Source organism: Drosophila virilis, chromosome X, assembly GCF_030788295.1.
Source record: "Drosophila virilis strain 15010-1051.87 chromosome X, Dvir_AGI_RSII-ME, whole genome shotgun sequence".
NCBI classification, from domain to species: Eukaryota; Metazoa; Arthropoda; class Insecta; order Diptera; family Drosophilidae; genus Drosophila; species Drosophila virilis.
In genome coordinates, this window is record NC_091543.1 from 4,338,415 (window position 1) to 4,365,226 (window position 26,812).

Consider the following 26,812-nt stretch of genomic DNA (forward strand, 5'->3'; position numbering starts at 1 on the left):
TAGGCTGGCCGGCACGACCAGTGGGTGACATATCGATGGCCGTTAAATATATATCGCTCAAATGCATGTCAAATCTATCGATATTTTTAGTCATCCCTACCTCGGTGTCTCTAATACGCTGCGGGATTTTTTTTTTTGCTCTATTACTATTTTTTGTCGTAATTGTAATTTGATCGTCGAATTGCAAAATTTCTTTGATTTGCTGTCGAGGGTTCTTCAGCGAGAGCCCCATGAATGGCACGGGTTCAACAACGATCAAATTGAAAGTATCCGCCAATTGCGTCAAATAAGAAAAAAAAAAACTTTTTACTTTCTTGTGTATGCGTGTGTGTGTGTGTGTGTGTCGCAGTGTGCTGCACATAGCGCAGCATTCGGTTGAACTTTAAATACAAATACAATCGAATAAAACATAGAATTGTCCAACACGCAAGTACAGTAAAAAAAAAAAAAATTAATTTTCAGATGAATTCGCAGTCCTTGGGCTCGTTCATTTGACGAGCCGAGTTACCAATTTGTGTTTGTGCCTCACATTGCAATTCTTAATGCAGAACAAGTCGCGCGCTCGTTGAAAAAAAAAAAATAAAACAAAAAAAGTACTTGCTACATTTTTTTTCTCGTACGTCTTCGTATATGAAATCGGTAATATCACACATATGTATATGTTGTTTGTTGTATATGTGTGTATGCGTGTAAGTGTGCGCTCCGCGTTGCGTTTTTTTTTTGTTGAGAATTCTAGCCGCTGAAGCGCTCCTGTGTGTTTGTGTGCGTCTGTGCGAGCGAGCGAGCGAGCAGAAAGGCAATACCGACATCAACCACAACAACAGCAACAGCAACAGCTACAACCAAACTCTACATACACAGTCGCAGCTCACACACTCTTGTCATGTTGACACTCTTGCGGATTCGGCCTGCACTTGCATAGCGGTAAGTGCTTAATACAAAAATATGCTCATCAAATAAAGAGAGAGAGAGAAAGGGAGAGAGAGTGTTGCAGCGAGTAGATTTTAAGCAAGTTCGAATTTAAGTTAGGGCACACTTTAACATTTTTCAAAGGAATCAAATTGTATATATAAATATATCTGTACATATGTATGTACATGTATATGTACGAAACGTAACATGGGCATGCACACACACACATGTGTGTGTGTGTGTGTGTGTGTATTGTCGTCGTCGCCAGTGCCTGCGCCTATGTGTTGGTGACAGCGGCGCGCGCTGTTAAGTTTTGCCTTTTTTTTTACAGCACAATAACCGTCATATAATTAGGTGCATTTGGTTTGGCAAAGCAGTGTCAAAAATGTGCCCCATTCAAACGTAACAGCTAAATACCGAATGAAGAGAAATTATGACAACTACAAATCTACATATAAGCATATACACATATATGTGTTTCTATATACATAATTTTAAACGGTTCTAGTGTTGCGTTCACGCTTGTGCCGATTGTTGTTGTTTTTTTAGTCTCTTAAAAAAAAAATAAAGCAGCGGCACTTCTTGCTGCTGCTGCTGTTACTTCTGCTTGTTCTTCTTCTTCGTTGTCGTCGAGTTGTGTTCAGTCGATATCTTCTCATCGCAGACATTCACCAAAAAAGTGTTGGCCAAAGCAGCAGCAGAGCAGAGCAGCAGCAGGCAAAGAGAGCGCGCAATAATAATAATAAATGGAAAATAAAAACGTTTTCGTATCAAATAATAATAATAATTAAAAAACAAAACAACAGAAGTCAAGTAATTAAATATTTTTGTTAAGTGCGCAACAACAAAAGTGTTTGCATAAAAAAAAAAAAAAAAAAGTTAAAGGCAGAGCCAGGCAATTTTTGTCTCTCGGCAACTGCGTGGCTGCTGCGCCTGTGTGTGCGTGTGTGTCAGTGTGTATATGTGAGAGCGAGCGGCAGCGAGAGCGAGAGAGCGCGCCACATCAAGTTTTTAACACTCGGCAGCAACAAGCTTTTTCGCAAGGCTGTGTACGAAAGAAGGAAAGAAAAGGTAAGAGATGCATTCGTTTATTTTGCTATGTTTTCTATGAAACACACAAACACACACACATCGTACACACACACACACACACACACGCACAGCTCATTGGAAATGCATGCTTTTTTCTAGTGAAGTTGAAAAATAAATATGTATGTAAATAAATATAAGAAACCTTTGCTAATTGTCGCCGCTTTTTATTTTGGTTTTTGCACTCTTGCTTTTTGCTACATTTTCCATATTCATGTTTATCGTAGCGTTTGTTTTGCGTTCGTGCTTTGTTATCAGTTGCGCTTTGGCTTTTTGCACCTATCCGTTGGCTACTTGCACGCTTTTAACTTGTTTTAATTCATTCATATTAAACAATAGCTGGCTTTTAATTCATTCAAATGTAAGTGTGTGTGTGTGTGTGTGTGTGTGTATGTATATTTTACGCAATTTTTTTGACATTTCATTTTGCGCGTATGTTCTTTTTGCACATACGTGGTCGTGCATACATATTTAGCTCTCTCGCGCTCTTTCTTCACACACTCCCACACATACACATTGCCGTTTGCAGTGAGAGCTTTGGCCAGTGTTGCATTTGGGCGCGCGCTGCTTTTAGTGCTTTTGCCGTTCAAATGCGCGATTTTAACATTTAACATGTTCGAAGCGCTTTTGAAGTTTTTAATTTAAGTTTTTTTTTTTAATATTTGTCTTTAGCGCGTTTTGTTTATTGTTTTAAGCAACAATATATGCCAAATGTAGTAGAAATTTGTAAACCGGTACCAGGGGGTACTTGATGATTGCCAGTTTCTGGTTACGTTGAAACAATTATTTCATTTCGTTTCGTTTAGATGGCATTAATACGTACGTACAGTGTAATAAATATCAATATAAACACAAGTTTTCTTCTAATTACACAAATACATGCACATGCATAAATGCAATTGTGTCTATGTGTGTGTGTGTGTGCGCCTTGCACTTGAAATGTGTGGAAAATTTCTAATCAATTTGCAACGCTAAATGTAGCAAGATAAAGATTGTGAGGGGGGGTCATAAAACAAAATTGTTGTAAATAGATTTAGTTAATCGCAAAACCAATTACAAGACTTAATAATCAACAGCGCGCACACACACACACACACACACACACGGACACAAACAAAGATTTTCTTATCGATTTCAATTGGCCGCCGCTGATGACGTCAAAAGCCATCGCGCAGATTCTGATGAAAATATAATAATAAAAACAACAACAGGAACAAAGGCAGCACTTGCAAAGTGCTGCCCAGCAGCGGGCAGAACATGTCAGGCATTTACATTAACATACACACTAGGCGCAGACGAGAGATGGCGTTGCGAATGAGTGCGAGCTGCAGCAAGTCGCGATTACAGTTTTCTATGTACATATTTCATTCATCTGCTACGCTTCTCGCTTTATCCCTGCACAAAAATTTGTCAAGGCCACAGTTGCTGCTGCTGCTGCCGCTGCTGCTGCTGCTGCAGTTGTTGTTGTTGCTGTTTTGTCTATCACCCGCCTGATTTTGCCCTTTTGTCGTTTCTTGTATGCGCATACACCCACACACACACACACACGCACAATTCGTGCATAATGCATATTGTTTGCAGTTATGTTCGAGTGAGCGAAAGAGCAGATGAGCTTAAAGCCTAGTTCTATGTTGCTGCTACTCGTGCACGCATACACAAGCACCCACACACACACACACACAACACACGCGCACACGCACACGCACGCAGTATTTGCATATTTCATTAGATTGTTGCGCACCATTTTTACCCGCAACTTTCCCCTCTCCGTTGCTGGTTAATAATAATTTTTCATTATCGATTTGCGTAATTTGGCAAACAAATAAAATGGAAGCAAAAAAATCTTAGCCGCGCACAGTGGTTAAAGCATTGTAAAAATGCAACAACAAAAAAGAAGAAGGAAACATATGAAACATGTACATACATATGTATGTATATGTACATGTGTATGTATGCATATGTATGTATGTAACATTCTTTGGTTTTACGTTTCGCTTAAATCTTAACTAAATAAATAAATGAGCAGCAACAAATTGTTATTGTTGTTGTTGTTGTTGTTGTTGTTTGCCTTCTCTGGTAGAATTTGCTAATTAAATTAGAAAATACAAAATATTCTTAATGCCTAATATATGTACATATATATGTCGTATGTGTGTATATAAATGTGGGTTTGTATGTATTGCAAGTGCAATTGGTATTGTTTTTTTTTTTTTTTTTGCTTATTTGCTTTTTCTTGTCATGGGACACACGTTGCGCGAAATTCTTATCTCACCTATAACGGTAACGACGCAGCGCTACCGTTAATAATCCACGCATTAACAATGTTTTTGACAGCGCAGTCGGCGGCTCGGCTCAGTGCTGCGCCCCGTTAGCTTGTGTCTCACGTCAAATCTAGCTGTTTTGTTGTTGCTGTTGTTGTTGTTGTTGTTGTTTTGCTCTCGTATAAGCATTTAAATTTCGAAATATGTATAAGAGTGTGTTATACAAACCATATTTATGTAAGTATTATATTAATGTATATTTGAATTCGGCGAATCCGAATTGAAGTGCTTAAGCTTTGTTTTTATACAAAATAGCTATTTTCTAGCCAGCTTTTCAGCTTTGTTGTGGCTACGGCCGAGAGCAGAGAGCACAGCTCTGTTGCTGCTTGATAGCGACGACGCGTCGCGTCGCTCGCGCCGGGCAGCGATCGCTCGCGTGCCGTTTTCGCTGCTGTGTTTTGCTTTTGCTCATTCTTATTTTGACAAGCGACGTGTGCGGAACGCATTACGCGCGGTGTTCATCTGATCAAATTTCGTCGTTTACCTTTTCGTGCGTAGCGCGGATCAGCCAGACTCTAGCACGGACACCACGCACACACACACACACACACACAACCATACTTACCCACACACACACACACACACACATGCGATCTAACTGTGTGTCTTTATGTGAACGTGTTCCTGTGTGTGTTTATGTGTTATAATTTTTCTCTCTTTTGTTTGCGTGTCTATGTTTGTGTGAGAGACATTTGGTGGTAAAACGTTAACAATTGTAGTTAAAAAAAAAAAAACAAAAAGGAAGTTCAAGTCGCAGCAGCGCAGCAACTAAAGTGCGCTGCACGCGCGCTGCAGGCAGCAGCAGCAGCAGCAGAAATGGCTCAGTGTTGTGAGACGACAACAACAACGGCAACAATGTCCTCACGATTTGGCAGCACTGCCAGACAGTCGACGCTGGCGTCCGCATTGCTATGTATGTATTATAAAGCACCCTGTATTTAACACACTAAACTCACGCACACGCACACACACACACACACACACACACACACACACACACACACACACACACACATATGCTCATGCACCCGCGCCTCTACACTCATGAACTTGCACTTGGGCTTTATTCTTCTTCTTCTTCTTCGTCGTCGTCTTCGTCTTCGTCTTGCTGTTGCCTGTGGTCAATAATTCTGCTTGCGCTGCGCTCTCGTTGACTCTTCTTCTTTTTCGACTGTCTGCGCCCTTCGTGTGACACACATTTTGTCTCTCAGTCGCGTGTTTTGGCTTTTGGCATAAAGTTTAATGACTTTTTATATACCAATGTTTCATTAACGTTAACTTAGTCAATTATTATTAGTATTATTTTTGTTTTTGTCGTCTGCAAACTCTGCCGTTATGCACATGGACTTATGTGTGCGTGTGTGTGTTGGTGTTGGTGTGTGTTGGTCACACTGTTGCTGCGCGCTTTTATATTATGGGCAGACCACATTCTAATGCAGCGATTGTTGTTGCTATTGTTGCTGTTGTTGTTGTTGTTGGCGCCTTTTAAGCTATTTGTCATCATCATGATTGACTTCATTATCATCGTTCGTAATTTGTAATCATCAAAACAAAACAGCAGACAGACAGCAAGAGATATCTGTTTGTATTTTGTTTTCAGTTTTGTTGTTTCGTTTTTTTTTCTTGTTTTTTTTTTCGAATATATTAGAATATTTTCGCTATTTTTGTGAATTTCCGCCTTCAGACTTGTTTTTGTGTTTTTGCCGCGCTCTGTTTTGTTAGTTCTAACAGTTTGATGAGATTTTCTGTAGAAAGACGAGACCTTTTGCACACACACACACACACACACACATGCATACATGCACACATTTTATACTTTCTTTAAATTTGCGAATTTCTGTTCAACCGGAATTGTTTGCACAGAATATCTAAAGCGAATGTTTTTGGCCTTGAGCATTTTTATTAATTTATTTATTTTTAATTTTTTAAATATTTAATTTTAATTCAGTTGTTTTGCTTAAAGTTTAGCTGCAGTTTCTAATTGGAATGCGCTTTACAGTTACATCGCAAGCTTCTGTCTCTCTCTGTGTGTGTGTGTGTGTGTGTGTGTGCTTTCTATTAAAATTCGGCATCAACGGCACTTTTGTCCGCGACATGTCGGTCATTGCCTCTCTGCTTCTTGCGCCAATTTTATTTATTTCTTCTTATTTTATTTTGGTGAAAGTTTAACCCCCAAAGCAGAGCCCACACGTGTGCGCCTGCTGCTCTGCACAAAAGAGATCACGGCGAGAGAGCAGGCGAGCGCGTGAGAGAGAGTGAGAGAGAGAGAGAGAGGAGGGGGGTGGGGGGTTGAAGCGATATACAAAGCGCTCTCTTAAGCTAAGCTCAGCTCAGCTCAGCTTTTGCGGCACTTTTGATGATGCATTGACGTTCGGTTTGAGGAATGTTGCCAGACACACAGACACACACAGACACACACACACAAACACAGACACTCAGACAGAGACGGGAAGACAGTTAGAGACAAAAGTTGACATTGTTGTTTGTTGTTATAAAAAAAAAAAAAAAACACACACTTGGCACGTTTATGGCAAGAGCTTTAAGCCCTTAACCAGTGCAACAACATGATCGAAACCGAAAGTAACGTATGACAATGCGATTAAACGCTTAAATAAATAAACAAATGTGCAGTTATGTATCTACATACATATCTCTATATATATGCATGCATGCATGTATGCATGTGTGCGCGCATGCATGCATGCGCATGTACGCAAGCGAAAGAGAGAGAGAGAGAGAGAGAGACATTGGAATTGTCAATGTCAAGGTGCATTTGTGCGTATTTATGGCTGGAAGCGCACTGGAAGCAAAATGCAGCATCAAGTTCAAGAGGAAGCGCACGATGCGTGCGGCACAGTGGACGCTCGCTAATGCGAACGCTGCTCACAATTTATGAAAAGCTTTAGCTGAAATTGATTATTATAAACCCCCCCCAACTCAACCCCCCCTCAAAATTCCGTCTGTATGACTTTGGCTTATCTAATGCTCACTCCCCCCAGCTACCTCCCCCTTTTTGACAGTCAATTATATGATTAGATTGGCGTTAAAATATGTAAATATATTCCACCATAAAACGTATTTTATTTAATAGAATTGCGCTCTAAATGAGCCAAGTTTAAGACACGTTTAAACAGTCACAAGTTTCTCAATATTCATTACAAAATAGCTGAGCGATAACCGAGTTTATTAAACTGCAGTGTTGCAAAATGATATAAAAAAAAACAAGCGTAATGTATTGCAAAATATTTGTGGGACAGTGGAGCAAATGGCAAAAGAGGAAAGAGTTTCGTTTTCAAACTTGACTTGGGTTTTTTTTTTTTGATGAAACTTTCTCAGTGATTTGTGCATAATTCACTGCGATTGTCGGAAAACGGGTGAATCGAGTTCAAAGTGAAAATTCAAGAGCATTGGAAAGTTGTTGGCTTAAAATGAACGAGCCGGGCAAAGCCGGGTACTACCCCCCCACCTGCACATATGTGTGTGTATTCAAATATATGTATATTATTGCTATATTCATTTTGATAAGCGAGAACAAAGCGATTAGCACATGGAAAAGCGGCAGCTGGTTAATTGTTGTTCCGTTGTCTTCTTCTTGTTGTTGTTGTTGATGGGCTTGTTAGATTTATGATAATGGCAAGTCGGTCGAAGGGGTTGGGGTGGGGTGAATGAGCCCTACAATTGTTGCTTAAATGCTTATCAGTCGCTGTCCGGAAATAATCGCATATCAAATACTTTTAAATACTTTGTAATTAACGAGTCGATAAATGCGACTCGACACAAACCGTAAAAGAAACAAACCAAAAAGAGAAAGAACAAGCAGCACTGATTGTGAAAGGTGTGTGTGTGTGTGTGTGTGTGCGTGTGCTGCGGTCACACTGGCCACGCGCTCGACGAGTGCATGCGCGCCCACAGATAACACTGATAAGCGCTCAATGCGTGCAAGCGAGATGGCAAATAGTGGTAAATCTCTTGAAAAAAAAAATAAAAGCTCTACAATCGGTATTCCAATTGGATTGTGTGTGACCTTCCAGTTGCACAAAAAGCTCACGCCACAAGGAATTCTGGACTTTGCCTTCCAATGCTGCCGACAGCAGCTGCTGCTGCTGCTGCTGCTGCTGCTGCTGCTGCTGCTGTTAGCTGATAGCGCGCATCCACCTTGTTTTCACTGTCCTTCTCTCCGCTTTCCACAGCCATTTCGTCTGGCTATCGCCGCGGGTCAAGATCGTTTTTATGACGCATTTGCGCTTACCCCCATAATCTATATAAATATATGCAAATATGCAAAGTGTTTTCTCTGGCGGTTTGTTCATTTGCACTTGAAATCAGTTAAGAAAGTGGGCGGCGATGCGCTGCCCACAAACCACACGCCATCCAATCCCCTTCCTTCCCCCTTTCCCCTCATTTCCAATGTGCGCTTCTGCTAAGCATTTGGCCTGTTGCGCAAACACAGCCAATTGTGAACTAGTTTACACAGACACACACACACACACACACACACACACACACACAGACACTCACTCACACATGTGTCTGCGCAAATGCATTTGCTGCCGCTGCATAAGCTCTGCCTCTGTCGCTGCCGTCGCCGACGCCGACGTCAATCAGTTGCCGTTGCCAATCAAAAAATCAAAGCGCAAAATCGCGCCATTCGATTTTTTTTTTTTTTTTTTTGCGTAGTTTTGAAAACAGTTTTTTATTGCCTCTTTTTATGTTTCTATTTTCACATTGCTTTGCGATTTTTTGTTTTTTTGTTTTGGCTTTTAATTTTTATTTGTTGACCTCTGCTGCCGGCACAGTTTACAGTTACAACTGCGCTGCCGACTGCGTCGCAGCGCCAATTTGCTACGCTCGGGTTTTTGCGTTTAGTGCACAATTTTTAGTATTGGCGCATTGAGCGTTGTGTCTGCTTCACGCTGTTTTTCTTCTTCTTAGTTTTTGTTTTATTTCCTCCCTTCTTTGTTTCGTTTCACTTTTTGTCTCTTTCGTTTTTCCTTTCTATAATTCTGGCCGCGCGCGCGCTCGCAGCTCGACAACTCTAAACTTGGCCCAGGTAATTGCATCTGCACACACACACACACACACACACACTCACTCGCACATGCATACACACACACATATGCATAAAGAAACATTCACACATGCACGCATACATAGCAACTTAAGCTTTTGATTGGCCAACAGAGGCTGTTCGATAAGTAGTTGTCTTCGATTGCCATATTTTTTTTTTATTAAATTTTATTTTTATTGTTTTTTCATTTATTGTTATTAATGCTCATTTATTGTTGTTGTTGTTGTGGTTGCACATTGAAGCCATGCATAGTTGCAAGTTGATTTCGAATTGGTTTAATGAGCCATAACAATTAATTGTCGCATTAAAAGTATGCAGCCGCGCCCACAATAGTTGCATTCTATAAGTAATTATTAATAAAAATCAATCGCGTCAATGCAAATTAATTCTTCTGCTTGAAAAGGGGACATTTTTTGCAATTGCAATATAACAGCAATGTTAAATATTGCCCAAAAATGCGCTGAAGTCACAGTTGTTGGTTACAAAAACGGAGCTGGCAACACTGGCTGCAGTTACTTTCAAACAGCTGATCAATAAACGTGCATGCGCTTGCATGTTAGTGCGTCCATGTGTGTGTGTGTGTGCATGCATGCATAAGACGCTGTCTGCTGCTAAGGTTTGGCCTGTCTGGCAGCACTGACCTTGACAGAGCTCTTGCTGCTGCTGCTGCTGCTGTTAAGTTAATTGACAAAAGGCCATCGGCATTTGTGGTCTGTCTCTTTATCTCGCTCACCCACACGCACACACTCACTCACACATATGTTTGTATGTGCATGTGTGCATTGGACATTTCTTGAGCTGCTGCGATTATGCACAGCTGATAAATAGCTGTATAAATTACAGTTGCCGCCAAACTAAAGCAACAAGTAAATGAATATATATATGTATAAATGTGCATAACATAACATTAGATCATTTACAGCATGCGCCGCGTCTCTGCTACGTTTCTGTTACATATTGCGGTTGTTTGTTATATTGCCTTGCATAAGCGCACAATAAGCAAAAACAATTTCTTTGCTTTTGTGCTGCATGCGTTGCAGCTTTGTGCTGTGTACTAAAATTTGAAATTTAGTTTTTGTTTTTGATCGATCTTTGATTCATTTATTTTCTTTTAGTAGATTTCAATTGCAAATGCAATTTAAACAAACAACAACAGCAGCAGCAGCAGCAGCAGCAATAAATTTGCAGCATTTTAAATCCAGCACGAAGAAGCAGACAATTTTTGCGTTCGTTAATCGATCTTTAATTGCGACCAGGGCTGAACTATCGATAACAACTCATTAAACACACACACACACACACACGCACACGCACGCACGCACGCACGAATCCCTCGCATTCGACTTGTCTTTGCCTTTTCTTTTCACTTCTTTCCCTTTTCTTTTCTGTTAAGCAACAGCTGTTGTTCTTCATATGTATGTATAGTTTTTTTTTTTGTTTTTGTTGTTGCCTCTTCTGCTGCTTCTTTGGCTAGCAACGCGCAGCGTTCGCCCACGCATCGCGCACGTTCTTCATTTTTCTTGTCTCCTCGTTTCACATTTTAAGTTTCTTGCTTTTGTGGCTCGGTTCGGTTGTTTCGTCAAGTGCAAAAAGAAGTCAAATATACACACACATACGTATACATATATACAATGTTAATGTATATGTAAACACGCGTATGTACATGTATAAAGTTATCTAGTTTCGCTCTTCTTCTTATCTTTTTTTTTTGGCCAGTTTTTATTTCTTTTTTGTTTTTTTTTTTCGTTTTAATTGCGTCTGTTTGGTAGCCACATTTCTTTTAACTGGTTTTACTTTTTGGTATTATATTTTATTTACCTATTTTTGTGTTGGTTTTTTTTTTATTTATTTTTTGTTTTGCTTTGCTTTGCATACAATTCGCACGCCCATTCATACACACACACGCACACACACACGCACATATTTATGAATAATATTGTTGGGCTGCTTCGTGTGGAACACACAGCAACAACAGCAGCAACAACAACAACAACTTCATGCAACCCATCAGCAACAACAACAACAACAACAACAACAACAAGCACAATTCCATTTCAAACAACAACAACACAAACAATTAAAACAAATACTCGCCTAATTTCATGTCTCACGCCACAACAACAACAACAACAACTGTTAACTGTAGCAGCGCCTGCGACAACAACAACAGCAGCAGCAACAGCAACAACAACAACAACAACATCTCAGCAGCAGCAACTGCAGTGCAACAACAACAACAACAACAGCAGCAACAATTCAAAACATTTCAATTACATTGCAGCTAGTTCGGCTCCAACCGATGAGGACAACCCACCCGAGCTATCTCCCACAACAACAACAGCAGCAGCAACAGCAACAGCAGCAGCAACAGCAGCAGCAGCAACAGCAGCAATAACAACAACAGTTGCTGCCAAATTGTTGCCGACGCTTTATCAAAAATTGACGCCTGCCAAACAAGCCGCCCAATCCTTGGCCAAAGACAACAACAATTCCAATTCCATATCCATTGCATCCGATTCAGCATCTGTTTCCAAATCCATATCCAATTCCAGTTTAACGTGCAGCTGTTGCTGTCGTGCTGATAATTTGCGAATCTCTGGCGATTTGCTGCAACAACAACAACAACAACAACAACAACTGGAGCAGCAACACGCCGCAGTTGCCGCCGCATCCGTTGTATTGGCCAAACAGGTGGTACGTTCCGTGACCGCCACCAGCATCATGGATATGCCCTATAACACCTCGCCGTCGCTACGCGTGCGGACCACCTCGCTCAATCAGCTAAAGAAGACAGCCGATCTGGCCATAGAGAATGAGCTGCACGTCTGTCCATCAATAATGTCCGATGAGCTGCGCAAACTGTTGCCGCCCACATCGGAAACGGTGATGACCAAACCATTTCCGATACGGGGCGAACGCACCATAGCCGATTGCACAACACCGCATGTGATTGCCATGGTGGGTCTGCCTGCGAGGGGTAAGACGTTTATATCAAAGAAGCTGGCACGTTATCTCAATTGGATTGGGATTGCGACGCGTGTCTTCAATTTGGGTGAATATCGTCGGCATGCAACAACCGCATATAAATCGCACGAATTCTTTCGTGCCGACAACGAGGAGGCAATGGCCATACGTAATCGTTGCGCCAATCAGGCCCTACACGATTCCTGTGAATGGCTATTGAGCGGCCTGGGCAGCATTGCCGTATTCGATGCCACAAATTCGACGCACGATCGTCGCCAATTGATCTATGATATTGTTGTTAAACAGCACGGTTTTCGTTTGTTCTTTGTGGAATCGATATGCGATGATCCGCAAATAATTGAACAGAATATACTGGAGGTTAAGGTTAGCTCACCGGACTATATCAATATGAATACAGAGCTGGTTGTTCGCGATTTCTTGCAACGCATCGAACACTACGAGGAACGGTATCAGCCGATCGATGAGGTCACCGAATCCCATCTGAGCTTCATGAAGGTCTACAATGCTGGCAAAAAGGTGGTTGTCTATAATAATGAGGGTCATGTCGAATCGCGCATCGTATACTATTTAATGAATATACATATAACGCCGCGCACCATTTATCTGACACGTCACGGCGAATCGGAGCACAATTTGAGCGGCCTTATTGGCGGCGATTCCAATTTGAGTGCACGTGGACATCAGTATGCACGGGCCTTGTCCTCGTTTATAGCACAGCAGCAGATTGATGGCTTGCGCGTATGGACATCGTGGATGAAGCGTGCAATACAAACGGTGGCGGATGTTAAGGCGCCGCAGGAACGCTGGAAGGCGCTTAACGAAATCGATGCCGGACACTGTGAGGAGATGACCTATGAACAGATCAAGGAACGTTTTCCCGAGGAGTTTAAGGCGCGCGATGTTAACAAGTTTGCGTATCGTTATCCGCGCGGCGAGAGCTATGAGGATCTGGTGGCACGACTCGAGCCTGTCATTATGGAGCTTGAACGGCAGGGCAATGTGCTGGTCGTTTCACATCAGGCCGTATTGCGTTGCCTGTTCGCCTATTTTCTGGACAAGTCCGCCGATGAGCTGCCGTATCTGTATGTGCCGCTGCATACGGTTATTAAATTGACGCCCGTCGCCTATGGCTGTAAGGTGGAGCACATTAAGCTGCCCATCGATGCGGTCGATACGCATCGACCGAAACCAAAGATACCCGGCGATGTTAGCCAACCGGGCATGGATGGTCTCAGCGGTGAGTTGGTTGCGCCCGATGGCGTCGGCAAGGTGCTCATTGTGGGCGATGATGTGGCAACGGCAACGGCAGCCTCCTCCTCCTCCTCCAACAGCAACAGCAACAGCAACGGCAACGGCGGCGCTCGTCTTGACACCCAATGACATTGCCAACGCCCCCACAAGCCAACCAAATCCAAGACATTATAAGAGCCACAACATCCCGTACACCCAACCCAACCGAAACCGAAACCAATCGACGAAACCAATCGAACCCAAGGTCCAATTAACCCTCTAAAATATAAAACATATTGCACTCAGCACACACAGCGCTGGCGTTGTAATGTTAACAGCAGGCTTAACAGTCGCTGTTAACACAGCACTTACATTAACAGTGGCAGTTAACGGCATAACCCAATCAAATGTGACAGTCACATGCAACATGCTACAGTTGCTTACAGTTATTGCTATTCAATGTTACGCTAACAGGCGCTTTAACAGTTGCAGATAACATACAATGTTTATGCGCTCAGCAGCAACAGCTTAAATGTCTGCTAAATGGCTTTGTACTTTGTACTGTTCACATTTTTAACAGTAACTTAATAATCGACAGCAGTAAATATTATTAACATTAACCAAATGCAAACACTTTAACAGCAACTGCAGCTGCTGTAGCTTGTAATGTTATTCCGTATCATTTAACAGTGTACTTACATGAACACGAAACAAAAGATCCAGACTGTAACTGCTAACATTAATTGTTTAAATGTTAACTGTTACAAGTAAACGGTGCTGTACTTTACATAATGTTGACGCCGCTCTCTTTAAGAGCTGTTAGCAACAGCAGTCGCTGACTTTTTTTTATTCTGTCTCTGTCTCTGTCTCTCTCACTCTGTTCGTTTTATGCCATTTGCCTTTAGATTTTACAACTTTTTGTTTCCATCTCGAGATATATTTTGAAATTAATTTTTGAAATGTTATTTGTGTTAAACAACTATTTGATTTGTTTGTGCTAAATTGTGATTGGAATGACGACGCTGTTATATTGATGTGTACTTTACACAAAACTTAAGAGACACAAGAACTTAAACATAAACCGTAGCCTAGTGTGTAAGACGATATATATATTTTTTTAAAACATTTCTTTTTTGTGAACATTTACTCAAACTTTTACCACTGCATTCATTGTTTATCTTATTTTGTTTCTCTCTCTCTCTCTCTCTCTCTCTCTCTCTGCTAACAATGTAAACGCGCAGCAATTAGAACTGAGAGAAATCAGATATATATATATATATTTATGAAATTAAATACAATTTTAAATGCGTATAATTTATGTACGAGCGAAATAAATGATGAGCGTTTTACTTTAAACGTTAGCCAACACTTGATTCTAACTGTACTTGTCGTAAGTTTATTTTTTTTTTTTAAATATATTTTTCTATTCGATTCCGTGTCTTTTATCTTTGTCAAGTTTGGATGCAACATTTGCCAAATTCATTTAGAATTTATTGCGTTTGCAAAATATAAACTCTAATAATAAACTCTTTAAATTTATATATATATACACACACACACACACACAAACATAACTATACAAATACATTGAAATATATATTAAAATATTGTAATGACATTATATAAAGAATTACTCAATAATAAAACCAAAAAAATTAATAAATTAATTAAAGCCAGCATAAAACCTGACAAATATTGCTTTTTGTAGCCAACTCTTAATTGGGTTGAGCTTTAGGGGAAATAAATGCAACTTTTGATACGATTCATATTTGAGACTTGCCAAATTGTCAAGCCAGGTATTTTACATAATTAACATCTAGACTTCATTTTATTGAGTTCCTACAAATAAAAATTGGAGTTTTATTAAAGCACCAGTTGAAGACGACATGATCTGTTAGCAAGACAGTTATTTTTGAACATAAACATTCATGTTATGTTAAGAGCTGTTAATTTGCGCATAAATATGAGTCAAATATGAGCCAAGAAAAAGTTGACTATTTGCTCAAAATGAAACTTCTTTTGAGTGAACAACAAAACTGCTTAACATTAGAAAAAGCCTTTTTAGTTAGTTTAGTTTAAATAACAGTTTTTGGTTATGCTATGTTATCAAAATGTTACTGTTAACAGCACAGTATATGTGATATTAACAGCTGTGCGCTGTGACTTAACAATGAGAAAATATTTAGCTGTGAAATAATGTTACTGCTGTTTTTAACAGCAGCAGGACAGATGTTAAGTGCGTCAAGCGATGTTTATGTTAACAGTTCTGTGAATGGAACAACTGTTAACAAGTAAACTGCTATTGACAGCAACATAACATATGTTAATTGAATAGTTTGAGGTCTATGTTAACAGTACTGTAAATGGAAGAACAGCTGTTAACGAATCAGCTTAGAGTTGTGTTCTGAAATGCCTTTTTTTTAAGCCAAACTCTCGTATGTGCTTTTGCAGCTGCCGATGCCCGATGTAACCACTGGACAAGTATTAGACTAAGGACTAGGAGCAGACGACGCGGACAAAGCCACGACAAGGACTTGGATTACGAGCTCTAAGCAGCAGCCGCAGCCGCAGCAGCAGCACTCCTGCTTTGCAGCAAGATGCCACGCTTTCGGAACGATGAGCTGGTAGAGACCCGGTACAAGGATGGCGACATTGTTTGGGTTAAGATACACAATTCGGAGATTTGGTGGCCCGGCGAGGTAACCTCCTCGCAGGACTTTCGCTTCGTCAACAGCTCGCGACGTCCGTTCGCAGTCGTCGAGTTCTTCAATGAGCGAACCTTGTAAGTGCGCGCTTTTCCAGCCTAAAACTAAACTCTAATAAACTGTTCTCCGTTTTCTGCCTTGCATCCGCGAACAGCGAACAGGTGAACACGGCCAAGCTGATTTATCCATTTCAATGCGAACACAAATCGGAATTCATCAAAATGGGCACCAGTGAGTAGCACACACAATTTTCTTTTCCTCAATTTATACACAGTCGGGAAGCTTTTAACGGAAGAGCTAGCTAGAGTTTTGATCGTAGCTAGCTTGTATTATGGAGGTTTCTCGAATTTCCACCTCCAGATGAGGAAAAGTCGTGGAAATGGATTACACGCAGCTTTCTTTAGCCAAGAATGGGCCTCAAATTCATTTTCACAGGATATTGTTCCAATTCCTTTCGAGCGATTCACACTTTTCGTAAATTTCACGCTTTCTCGGCGAAAATGAAAGCCAGACCGTTTCACTTGACTTGGCGATTCAGATATTTTCACGTGGCACAGTGAAATATTGGCGGAAAGAGCGAAAGTAAGCCAAGGCTTTTGAATGAATAGAGAAACAGAATGAAATTACAATATAATTCTCAGCTTCTTACGAGTGTAAATGTCCTGGGGAAATTGGGATTAATAAATTTGTGTATTATTCATCAGCTGCTGGGCGGGATTCATAACATTAGACCGAAATATGCACACATACACCAAAAGATACAAGAAAGAAAAAACTACATGAAGGGTAAATAGAATGCACACATTGGAACAGGTGTTCTGCTCCTGCCGCTACTCGATCTCCTCGAACTCGAGCAGGCCCAGAGGCTGCTCCGGATTGACAGCGACCGACTCCTTTATCGATGGCTGCTGCTCGCCGCCAAAGTGGCTCGCCTCCAGTCCCAGATGAACATCCTCGGTGTCCGCATCTCCGGTTCCGGCAGGTTCAAGCTTCCAACCGTTCGGCTCCTTCTGCTTGGCGCCGCCCGCTGTGCTGTTTAGCCAGCGATGTCCACAGTAGATCAATACGCCTGTCGCCAAACCGCCAACAATGATGGGTCCGCTGTGGCGACTGCCCAGCGCCTGTTGCAGCGGCGGCTTTACATTGTCAAAGATCGCCTGCAGGCGCAGCTGTGAGATGGCGCCCGCCGCGCTGATTATGTTCGTCAGGAAGCTGCCGGTGTCCACGCCGCCACCGACGCCGCTGCCGCCGCCGCCGCCGCCGGCTCCACCGGCTCCGCTGCCGGCGGCGCTGCACCAAACGGAACGCATGTCCTGGCAGCAGCTCATTCACACACTGGACACAGATTCGGATTCAGATTCGGATAATTCTCGACTTTTTGCACTTCGAACCGCGTTTATACAGCTTCCTTTCCCCCTTCCCTTTCCTTCTTTCACTTTGCGGATATGAATTCACATTAGGATTCCACTCTTTTTTCTTCTTCCACTGATTCCGAGCTCGTTCCTCTTGGCACCTTTATTCCGGTTTTCGTTTTCGGCTTTCGCTGCTTTCCGTTTTCCACCTTCGCCTTGCGTTTTCAGATGCGGGTTCTCTCTTCGCCTTTCCCTCGGGTCAGATTCGTATGATTCTTCTTTTCTTGATCCACTTTTCGTGCAGGGATTCAATTTCGTCTTCTGCTGCTGCTGCTTCTCTCCTTCGTCCACGTTGTTTGGCAAAAAAAAATATATATATATAAAAAAGACGTACGAAATATTTCAAGTCCAAATACAAAAAAATACCAATTTAATATATATACAAATATATATATATATATTTTTTTTTTTTGAGGAGCTCGTATGCTCGATATGAACACCACGAGATATAAAATAAATATGAGCTCTCTACCAACCCAAACCGTCCGGCAAATGTTTCAATCCCATGACATTCCTCAACCGGGCAACTAGATTTGGCAGCCGACTAAAAAAGAATCTCGTAAAAGGTTGCTGCGATTACTACGTGAGATCCCTCTTGAGATCTCTTGAACAGTTGTCTTTAAGATAATATTCCTTCCCTTTTACAATTATAAAATAAAAGAATGAAGTTCTATAGGTAAAAAAGTTCACTTCTTCAGTTATATGCCTTTAAATAGATCTAAAATTCAGCTCATCAAGTGCCGAGAGATTGAAAGAAACTCTTCAAACTTTGCATTCCCAACAGTTCCTTTAACTAGATCTAAATTCTAGCTATCCAATTGAAGAATATGCTAGCAAACGGTGAAGATATTTGAAATTAAAATACTCCAGCATTTCCTTAATCTATTATCCTTATCTCAATATTTTTGTATCGATTAAAATGCTCGGGATTTTTAGTTCCATTCGCTGAATAAGTTCACTCAATCATTTTCTGGTCGCGAACTAAAGGGTTCATTTAGTTCACTCGTGACTTCTAGTTCATTTGCAGAATAAGTTCACTCGTTCATTTAGTTCACTCGCGATATCTACTTCAATTCGCTGAATAAGTTCACTCGCGATATCTAGTTCCATTCGCTGAATAAGTTCACTCGTTCATTTTCTGGTTTTAAACTTAATTGTTCATTTAGTTCACTTGGAGCTTCTACTCGTTCATTTTCTGGTCGCGAACTAAAGGGTTCATTTAGTTCACTCGCGATATCTAGTTCAATTTGCTGAATAAGTTCAGTCGTTCATTTAGTTCACTCGCGATATCTACTTCAATTTGCTAAATCGTTCATTTTGCTGAATAAGTTCATTAGTTCATTTTAATGAAGTAGTTCATTATTCTATCGAACTTGTGCTCCATTGCGTGGTATTCGAAAGTCGAGTTGACTTTAAGATCTCGTTAATTTTGCGCTTTCTATTTGATCAATTTCTTTCCTCCTTGACCAGATCTTGACTAGGTGGATGCACCTCTCAGCTGAGGAGTATTTGACTTTGTCGCAATCTTATAAATATTTTGATTAGAAGAAAGTTTCATTCAGATCAGACTGCATAAAGTGAACTTAAAGGAGTTTAGGAGGAGCAGGTGTCAAAGCTAGTGTGGTTCAAAGGAAAGAAGAAGCGCGGATGTTGCGTGGATTTATGTGTAGAATTCCTTGTTTCTCATAGCAACTCAGCGCTGGGTACAGTGCATCTTCCAGTTGGGAGAACTTTATTGATTTGAAAATGGGAATTGATTTTGATTTGATTTGGTTGCTTACAGGAAAATCCGTGGCCCCGGACATGAGGGACAAGTTCAACGAGGATGTCAAGTACGCCGAGAATCGTTGGGCGGCCAACAACGAGGCAGCCGAAGCTGCAGCCCGGCCCGAAAGTCTCATTAAGGCGCTGCTCTCGAGCAGCAGCAGCAGCAACAGCCTCTTCAATATCAACAACAACAACAGCAGCACCTGCAGCAGCAGCAACGGCAACAGCAACAACTGCAACCATCTGCACAACAATTGCAACAACAACATCAACAACAACTGCAGCAACTGCAACTGCAATTGCAATTGCAACTGCAACCGAACAATCAGCACAGTAAATGTGGCAACAAGTCCGGCAACAGTTGGGCCAACCCAACGAAATGTGAGTCTGTCCAGAGTTTAGACTATATGCTAAATAGCTTAGAATAGAAGAACTTAGACGAGGCAGCGAAGACTCCAGACTGCAGAGCGAAGAAGCCTGAAACCTGTTACATGCAAGGCATAGAGTTAGTTGAGCTGTTATAGCCTGATTCCACTGTTCACATTTCTAACATATCCTTTTGCGTATGTCACACATTTTTCGAATGTGAAAAATGTGCATCAGAAAACACATTTGTTATTTGTCATAGCCTAATTCCACTATCCACATTTCTTACATTTCCTTTTGCGAATGTCACAAGGTAATTGCGAAAATAAATAAAACTTTTAACGGGCAAGGCCGGTGAATAGCCGCTAGGCTTAGGAGGAGCAGGAGGAGGAGGAGGAGTCATAAATAGTATGGTTCAAAGCAAAGAGGATGAGCAGTCGCAGAAGACAGCTGCCAGCTAGTTGTAGGGTATACTCCAGCCTAGTGGGAGGTCTTGTCTATGCAAGAGATTCAAGATATTCAAATCAAAGTCTGGGCACTTGAAGGCTTCTCCAATGTGGGAACAAACGCTGGGCTTGCCTTGATTGAAGAGCATGTAATTGTAATTTTGCAGGACTCGACGATACGGATCATGGACATTGGAGCGCCGGCTGCAGCCTATGCGCGTCCGGAGGGACGCAACGATCAGCGATACGAGTGCAATCTGTGCGACTTTCACACCAGCAGCATGAATGTGCTGCTCATCCATCGTCGCACCCATGTGGAGCTTAGCCGATATGGAGGTGGCGGATTAGTAGGCGGCGGAATAGGAGGAGGAGGAGGAGGCGGAGGAGGCGGAGGCGGATGCAGCACAAGCAGCTGCAGCATCTACAGCAGCAGCAGCGGAGTCGGTATCGGCGTCGGGAGCGCCAATGTGCGTCAGCTGCTGCAACAGCGGGCGACAAGACGGGCCAATACATCGGCCAGCCGGGACACATACTCCTCGTCGCTGTGGCGCTGCCAATCCCGGCATGTGTCCATTGTGGTCGATGCGCCGCTTACGGACGAGGAACAGCGCCAGGTGGCGAGCATAGCGCAGCTAACCTTGGCCAGCATTGAGCGTGTGGTCAAGTCGCCAACGCAGGAGCTGGATAGAGATCGGGAGCGAGAGCGGGCGCGTGCACGCGCACGCCTGCCCAGGGCGACAAGGGAGCGAGAGAGGACGCGAGAGCGAGAACGGGAAAGGGAGCGGGAGCGAGAGCGTCGACGTGAACTCGAACTTGACCTGCAGACACTTGGCAGCGAGTGCTCCGTTGCGCTGCAGCTGCAGCGTCGCAGCACCCAGTTGATGAGCGCACGGGATCCGCGACGCAGACGCTGTCATCAGCTGCGCGCCACGATGCCGGCGCCGCCGATGCTGCCGCCGACGCCGCCAACGCCGCCGGCAAAGGTGCGTCGCCTGACGCGCTCCATTAGCCGCCAGCAGGAGCGCAGTCCCAGCTTGTCCCATTCGCAAGCAGGCGAAGCAGCTGGAATAGGAGCGGTAGCAGCAGCAGCAGCAGCAGCAGCAGCAGTCGAAGGAGGAGGAGGAGCGGCAGCAGCAGCTCAACTGTTGCCACTTGCGCCGCCGGCCGCCATGTCCGGCTTGGTGTCGCCGCAAACGCCACCGGCGCCGGGCAAGCGCAAGACTCTGACGCTGATGACGCCCAGCCCGACGCCCGCGCCGGCCAAGGGCAACAAGTCAAAGCTCAAGGCCAAATCCCAGCCCAATTATACATCGACGCCCATCGTTGTCAAGCGCGGACGCAAGCGTCTGCGCGCCGAGACGGAGCAGATGCAGGAGACGCGCCAGACCGAGCAGCAGCCGAAGACAAAACAGGAATCGGAACGGGAACTGGAACCGGCAAGAGAAAGAGAAGGGGAACTGGAACGTGAACCGGAACGGGATACCGTCAAGGGCGTTGCGGCCGCGTCGCGTGAGCTGCACCGTCGACTGCTCGCCGAGTGGGGCGACTACGAGCAGGAGGAGCTGCCCGAGGTGCACAACAAACAGCAGACCAATGGACAGCCCACGGAGACGCTGCACAAGAAGCAGCTGCATCACAAGCTAATGCTTCCACGCGCCCAGCCTCAGCCTCAGCCGCAGCCGCAGGCGCAGCCGCAACCTCAGCCGAAATCAACAGCGGCGCCGGCGGAGGATTACGGCGAGGAGGAGAGCTCAGAGCCCGGACCGTCCGGTAAGACGCAGCTGCCGTCGAAACGCATACGCAACATACCAAAGAAGGATCGGCGCGATGTGGTGCTGCAGGAGTTCGACATGGGCGCGCCCGAGGAGCCCATCATAATACAGGACAGCGACGCCAGCTCCAATGAGAGCGTCGTCTTTGTCGACTCCGCGGAGCCGCAACAGCATCAGCAGCGCCTGTCCAAGGCAAATCTGCAGGCCGCCCAGGCGCACGCGCAGCATGTCAAGGCTGGCTCCTCCTGCTTTGACTTTGCCGAGGAGGATGACGAAGAGCATGCTGCACTGCAGCCAACCGCTCTGCCGCCTGATGGCCAAAATGGCTTGAGCTACAGGCGACGCACCAAGCCCGCCCCGACGACGCTGATCAATGGCGAGGAGAAGCAGCGGGAACGGGAACGGGAACGGGAACGCGAACGAGAACGAGAACGGCAGCAGTCAATTGGTGAGCCGGAGCTGCAGCTGGCTGAGCACTTCAAGGGCTTCAACGAGCCGGAGCAGCAGCTGGAGCCGGCAGCGTACGCGCCCGTTGCCGAAACCGCTGAGCTGGATGCAGCTGATGTGGATCAGGAGCAGGAGCAGCTCAGTCTGCCCATCAAGGAGCGACAGAAGCGCATCTTCAAGTCGCGCAACAAATCCCAGCAGGCGGCGGCACAGCGCGACGAGACGCTCGATACGGAGGAGATGCCAATGCCAGCGCTTGAGGAGAAGCCCTCGACGACAACGTCGGCAGCGGCGGCGGCAGCGGCAGCGACGGCGGCAGCGACAGCAGCGGCAATGGCGGCGTCTGTCTTCATGGAGCACCTGCTGCCGCTGCACACGGAGCTAACGTTGCCGCCCCTCGATCCCAGGCTGGCCAATGGAGGCGCCGCCGGCAGCGTTGCCGATCCGAGGACCGAGCAACGACGACGCAAGTCCAAGGCCAAGAAGAAGAAGAACAACAACAACAACGTCAACGTCAGTGGCGAGGGCGCAGCAGGGGGCACGGCTGGTGTACCCAAGAAAAAGAAGAAGAAGAAGAGCGACGTGCCAGGAGAGGAGAAGACCAAGTCGAAAACCAAAAAGAAAAACAAGTCGAGCAGCAAGAGAACGCAAACCTTTCCAAAGGCAAAGCCACCACAGCCAACGCTGGAGCCAAAACAGGAACCGGAACCGGAACCGGAGCCGGAGCCGGAACAGGAGCCCGAACCGGAGCCGGAACCGGAGCTAAGCACAACGCAAACCCTGTGCCAATATCCAGTTCAATATCCAGTCCAAGCACCGATCCCAGCCCATGCCCACAGCCACAGCCACGCCCATTACTCCGGCGGCGGGCTGTTCTCGGGGGCTGCTGCGTCAGCAGCGGGCGGCAGCAGCGCAGCGCTGCTGCACCTGAGCACAAACACGAACAGCAACCACAGCAACACGAGCTCCTTCCAGCAGCAGGTGCACAGCAATAGCAACAGCAACAGCAGCTCCATCACGTCCAACATGGCCGTCATCTCGGCGGAGGAGGCGCGCGAGCTGCAGCGTTCGGCGCCAGCGCTGGCCGAGGAGTCCACAACGGCAACGGAATCGAGCGCTGTGCTCATACTGGAGGACATACTGTTGCCCAATCTCTACGAGCTGCCGGTGGGCGCCAGCTCCGACAATAGCAACAGCAGCGCCAGCTTTGCCAGCAGTCGGAGTCAGCTGCGGCGGCAGCCGGCGAGGCACAGGCCAGACAAGCAGCAGCAAGAAGCCGAGGAGGAGGCGGAGGAGCAGCAGCAGCAGCAACAGGAGCAACAGGAGCAGGAACGACAACGGCAGCAAGAAGAGGAACTGGAACGTGAACGGCAACGAGAGCGTGAAGAGGAACTGGAGCTGGAACGAGAACGGGAAGAGTATGAGCATTTGCGCACATTAGAGGATTCGCCGCCAGCCACCTCCTCGTCCAGCTGGGCAAACAGCAATCCATCGACGCCACCGACAGGCCTGCGCTTCGAGGGCAAACTGAAGAAGCGCGAACGCGAAATGTTACGCAAATACGAGGCGGACATGACCAGCGGACGCAGCGCCGAAATCTGTCGCATTGCCCGCCAGCGTTGGGCGCGCGCCCGCAGCCTGCACAAGCCCAACTCGGACGAGCGCCAGCTGCTGCTGCGATTGGAGCAGCTGCCGCTGCGTGCCCTGCTGCGCTGGGGCAAGCGGGCCGTCAGCGAGCAGCCGACGGCAGAGACGCTGCCGGAGGCAGCAACTGTTGCAGTGCGCGCCAAATCCTGCCTGGCGCTGGCCATGCTGCAGGACGAGGCGATGGTCGCCAGAGCCAGGCGCCAGCTGGAGCAGCTGCGCGAGCAGCAACAGCTCTTGAAGAGGCGATGCACAAGTCCCAATCCCGAGTTGCGACGGCGACGCAGCCGGCAAGAGTCGCAGCCCGAATCAGATCAGCAGCTGCAGCCTGACGAGGAACAGCCGGAGGCGGACACATCGGGACCATCATCACCACCGGTCCAACCGGAGCTGGGTGGGGAGCACAAGGAGCCGGGCCAGCAACAGGATTCCAATACAGATCCGCGCATCTGCGCCGTGATGACGCATCCGATACCCGGCTACAATAACACCTTCATGCTCTGCTCCTTGACGAACAACAACAATTTTACGCCCTTGAACAACGAGGCGCTGTATCTGGACAGCGAGAATCATTTGGTGCCCGTGCCGCTGGAGGCGTTGACCGAATCGCCGCGTCTGCCCGACGGACATCCCCTGTCGGCGGTCTTTCTGCTCGAGGGCGAGGCCATGGCGCAGGTGGTCCAGCCGGAGCAACAGCAACAGGCGGCGGCGTCGGCAGCGTCACGACAATTGGCGCTCAGCGCTGGCCAGGAGCAGGAGCAGGAGCAGGAGCAGGAGGTGCCCGCCGCCGCGGCCGCCATGCTGGGCATGATGACGCCCCTTAGCCAGGTGGCCGAGACCATGCCACGAGGCGAACGTGAAGCCGACGCAGATCACCCGACCGAGGAGGGCGAGGACGAGGAGGAGGAGGAGGAGGAAGACGTAGATGACAACGACGACGACGACGATGATGACGATGATGAGGATGAGAATGAGGAGGATGAGAATGTGGCTGCAGCTGATGGCGCTGGGCATGATCAACCGGAGGCGACTGTGGCACCGCAATCGGCGCACGATGAGATCTATCAGCTGCAATCGAATGTGCTGCAGCTGAGCGTGAATGGCCACCAGCTGGAGCTGACCACCGAGGTGCTAATGAACATAGCCGAACAGCAGGATGACATTGTCATCGAGATTGACGGCGGCGGCCAGGCCATGCTCCATGCCAGCGACATTCTGCAGGCGGCCAAGAACTATCTGCAGGAGCGCGATTTGCAGCTGGTCAATCTCGAGGATATGGCCCTGGATGCGGATGAGCAGCATGTGACGCCGGCACAGGTGACGCCGGCGCAGCCAAATGATTTGCTGGCCGCGGCGCTTGCCGGCAGCGATGTGGTCGACGCGGGCGTCGGACTACTGCACATCGATACGCGACAGCAGCCAACAGGAGTGGGCGTGGCAACTGGAGTGGCCATGGCCACGGATGATGTGGTCGGTTTCATGGCGCACGCACTGCCCCTGGCCGGGGCAACGACACACCTGACGCCGCCGATAACGGCGCGAACGAACGAGACGAACGCGCTGCTGGATCAGACGCCCATCATGTCGACGCTGGAGAATCCGAGCGGCGGTCTGCAGCTGCATCGGCGCGTCTCGCCGCTGCTGGAGGGCAATCTCGAGGATAGTCTGGCCGTGATCGGTGTGACCAGCCATGGCAATGGCAGCGGTGTGCCCACATCTCTTGAGCTGCCCATCACGGTCACCAATCCGGCAATTGCGCCGCGCCCCGCCGTCTCCTCCAACGTTGCCGCCGCCAATGCCGCCGCTGCCGCCGCCGATCTGGCCAAGTTTGTGCCGTTCCAGTAGAAGATCGGGGCGGCTGGGTTGCCCGGAGCAGCAGGAACTCCAACTGGATGCTAGTTTCCGAAATCTGCAACGGGAATACATTTTTTTTTTTTATTTCTCTACAAAATAAGCGCAATTTTTTTTTTTTTTTTTTTTTTTGCTTAATCTAAGAAAACGCTGACAACCCTGTTCGTGCTCTCTCCCTCTCGCTCTCTCTGCCTCCTGCTCTCTCCCACACTCTCCCTCTCGCTCAGCCCAAAATGTTGCTTAGGAAATTCATGTGCAAAGTTTTTTTTTTTTAATTGTTTTTTGTTTTTGTTTTCTACTTTCTTTTTTTTTTTTTAATTTTCCTTTTACATTGGAAATGTAAGAGAAAATAAGTTAGTTTAAGTTTAGGCTAAGAGAAAAGAGAAAATAAGAGGAAGAGCAGGAGCGAAAGAAAGCAACAAAACAAAAGGAAACTAGAAATTAAGAATTGAGAGAAAAAACGGCAAAGACGAAAAAAAAATATATAAATGTTTTATTTTAATAAGAATATATAGCCCCAAAATGTGTGTTAAGAGAATATAAATAGATGTGTGTGTGTGTGTTTAAATAAAATAAGAAATATATCAATATATATTTATGCAGACAATGTAAGAGTGAGGCAGAGAGAGAGAGAGAGAGAGAGAGAGAGAGAGAGCGCGACTGCAAGAAGAAACCAATATTTTATGTTTGTATGTTCTGCACCAAAGCAACTGAAAGGAGTTAAATATTATATATATATATATACACATATATATATATAAAAAGAAAAAAAATATATATATATATGACAAGCATAA

At 45.5% G+C, this 26,812-nt stretch overlaps 2 protein-coding genes across 6 annotated transcripts; both read left to right on the forward strand.

Moving 5' to 3' along the window:
• Window positions 1-92: 92 nt before the first annotated feature.
• On the forward strand, window positions 93-26,675 carry LOC6634675 (plectin). Its single transcript, XM_070211240.1, has 5 exons — window positions 93-924; window positions 16,057-16,387; window positions 16,465-16,541; window positions 19,506-19,870; window positions 20,469-26,675. The coding sequence occupies exons 2-5, from the start codon at window positions 16,203-16,205 to the stop codon at window positions 26,007-26,009; spliced, it is 6,168 nt and encodes a 2,055-aa protein (XP_070067341.1). The 5' UTR covers window positions 93-924; window positions 16,057-16,202; the 3' UTR covers window positions 26,010-26,675.
• Pfrx (6-phosphofructo-2-kinase/fructose-2,6-biphosphatase) lies at window positions 1,783-15,036 on the forward strand. 5 transcript variants are annotated; one of them, XM_070211250.1, is made up of 2 exons: window positions 1,783-1,983; window positions 11,540-15,036. In XM_070211250.1, the coding sequence occupies exon 2, from the start codon at window positions 12,112-12,114 to the stop codon at window positions 13,753-13,755; it is 1,644 nt and encodes a 547-aa protein (XP_070067351.1). In that variant the 5' UTR covers window positions 1,783-1,983; window positions 11,540-12,111; the 3' UTR covers window positions 13,756-15,036. The 5 variants fall into 5 exon arrangements, with proteins under 5 accessions (XP_070067351.1, XP_002057992.2, XP_070067349.1 ...); XM_002057956.4 differs by having other exon boundaries at window positions 11,672-15,036; XM_070211248.1 differs by lacking the exon at window positions 1,783-1,983 and adding an exon at window positions 4,734-5,235 and having other exon boundaries at window positions 11,537-15,036.
• Window positions 26,676-26,812: the final 137 nt, after the last annotated feature.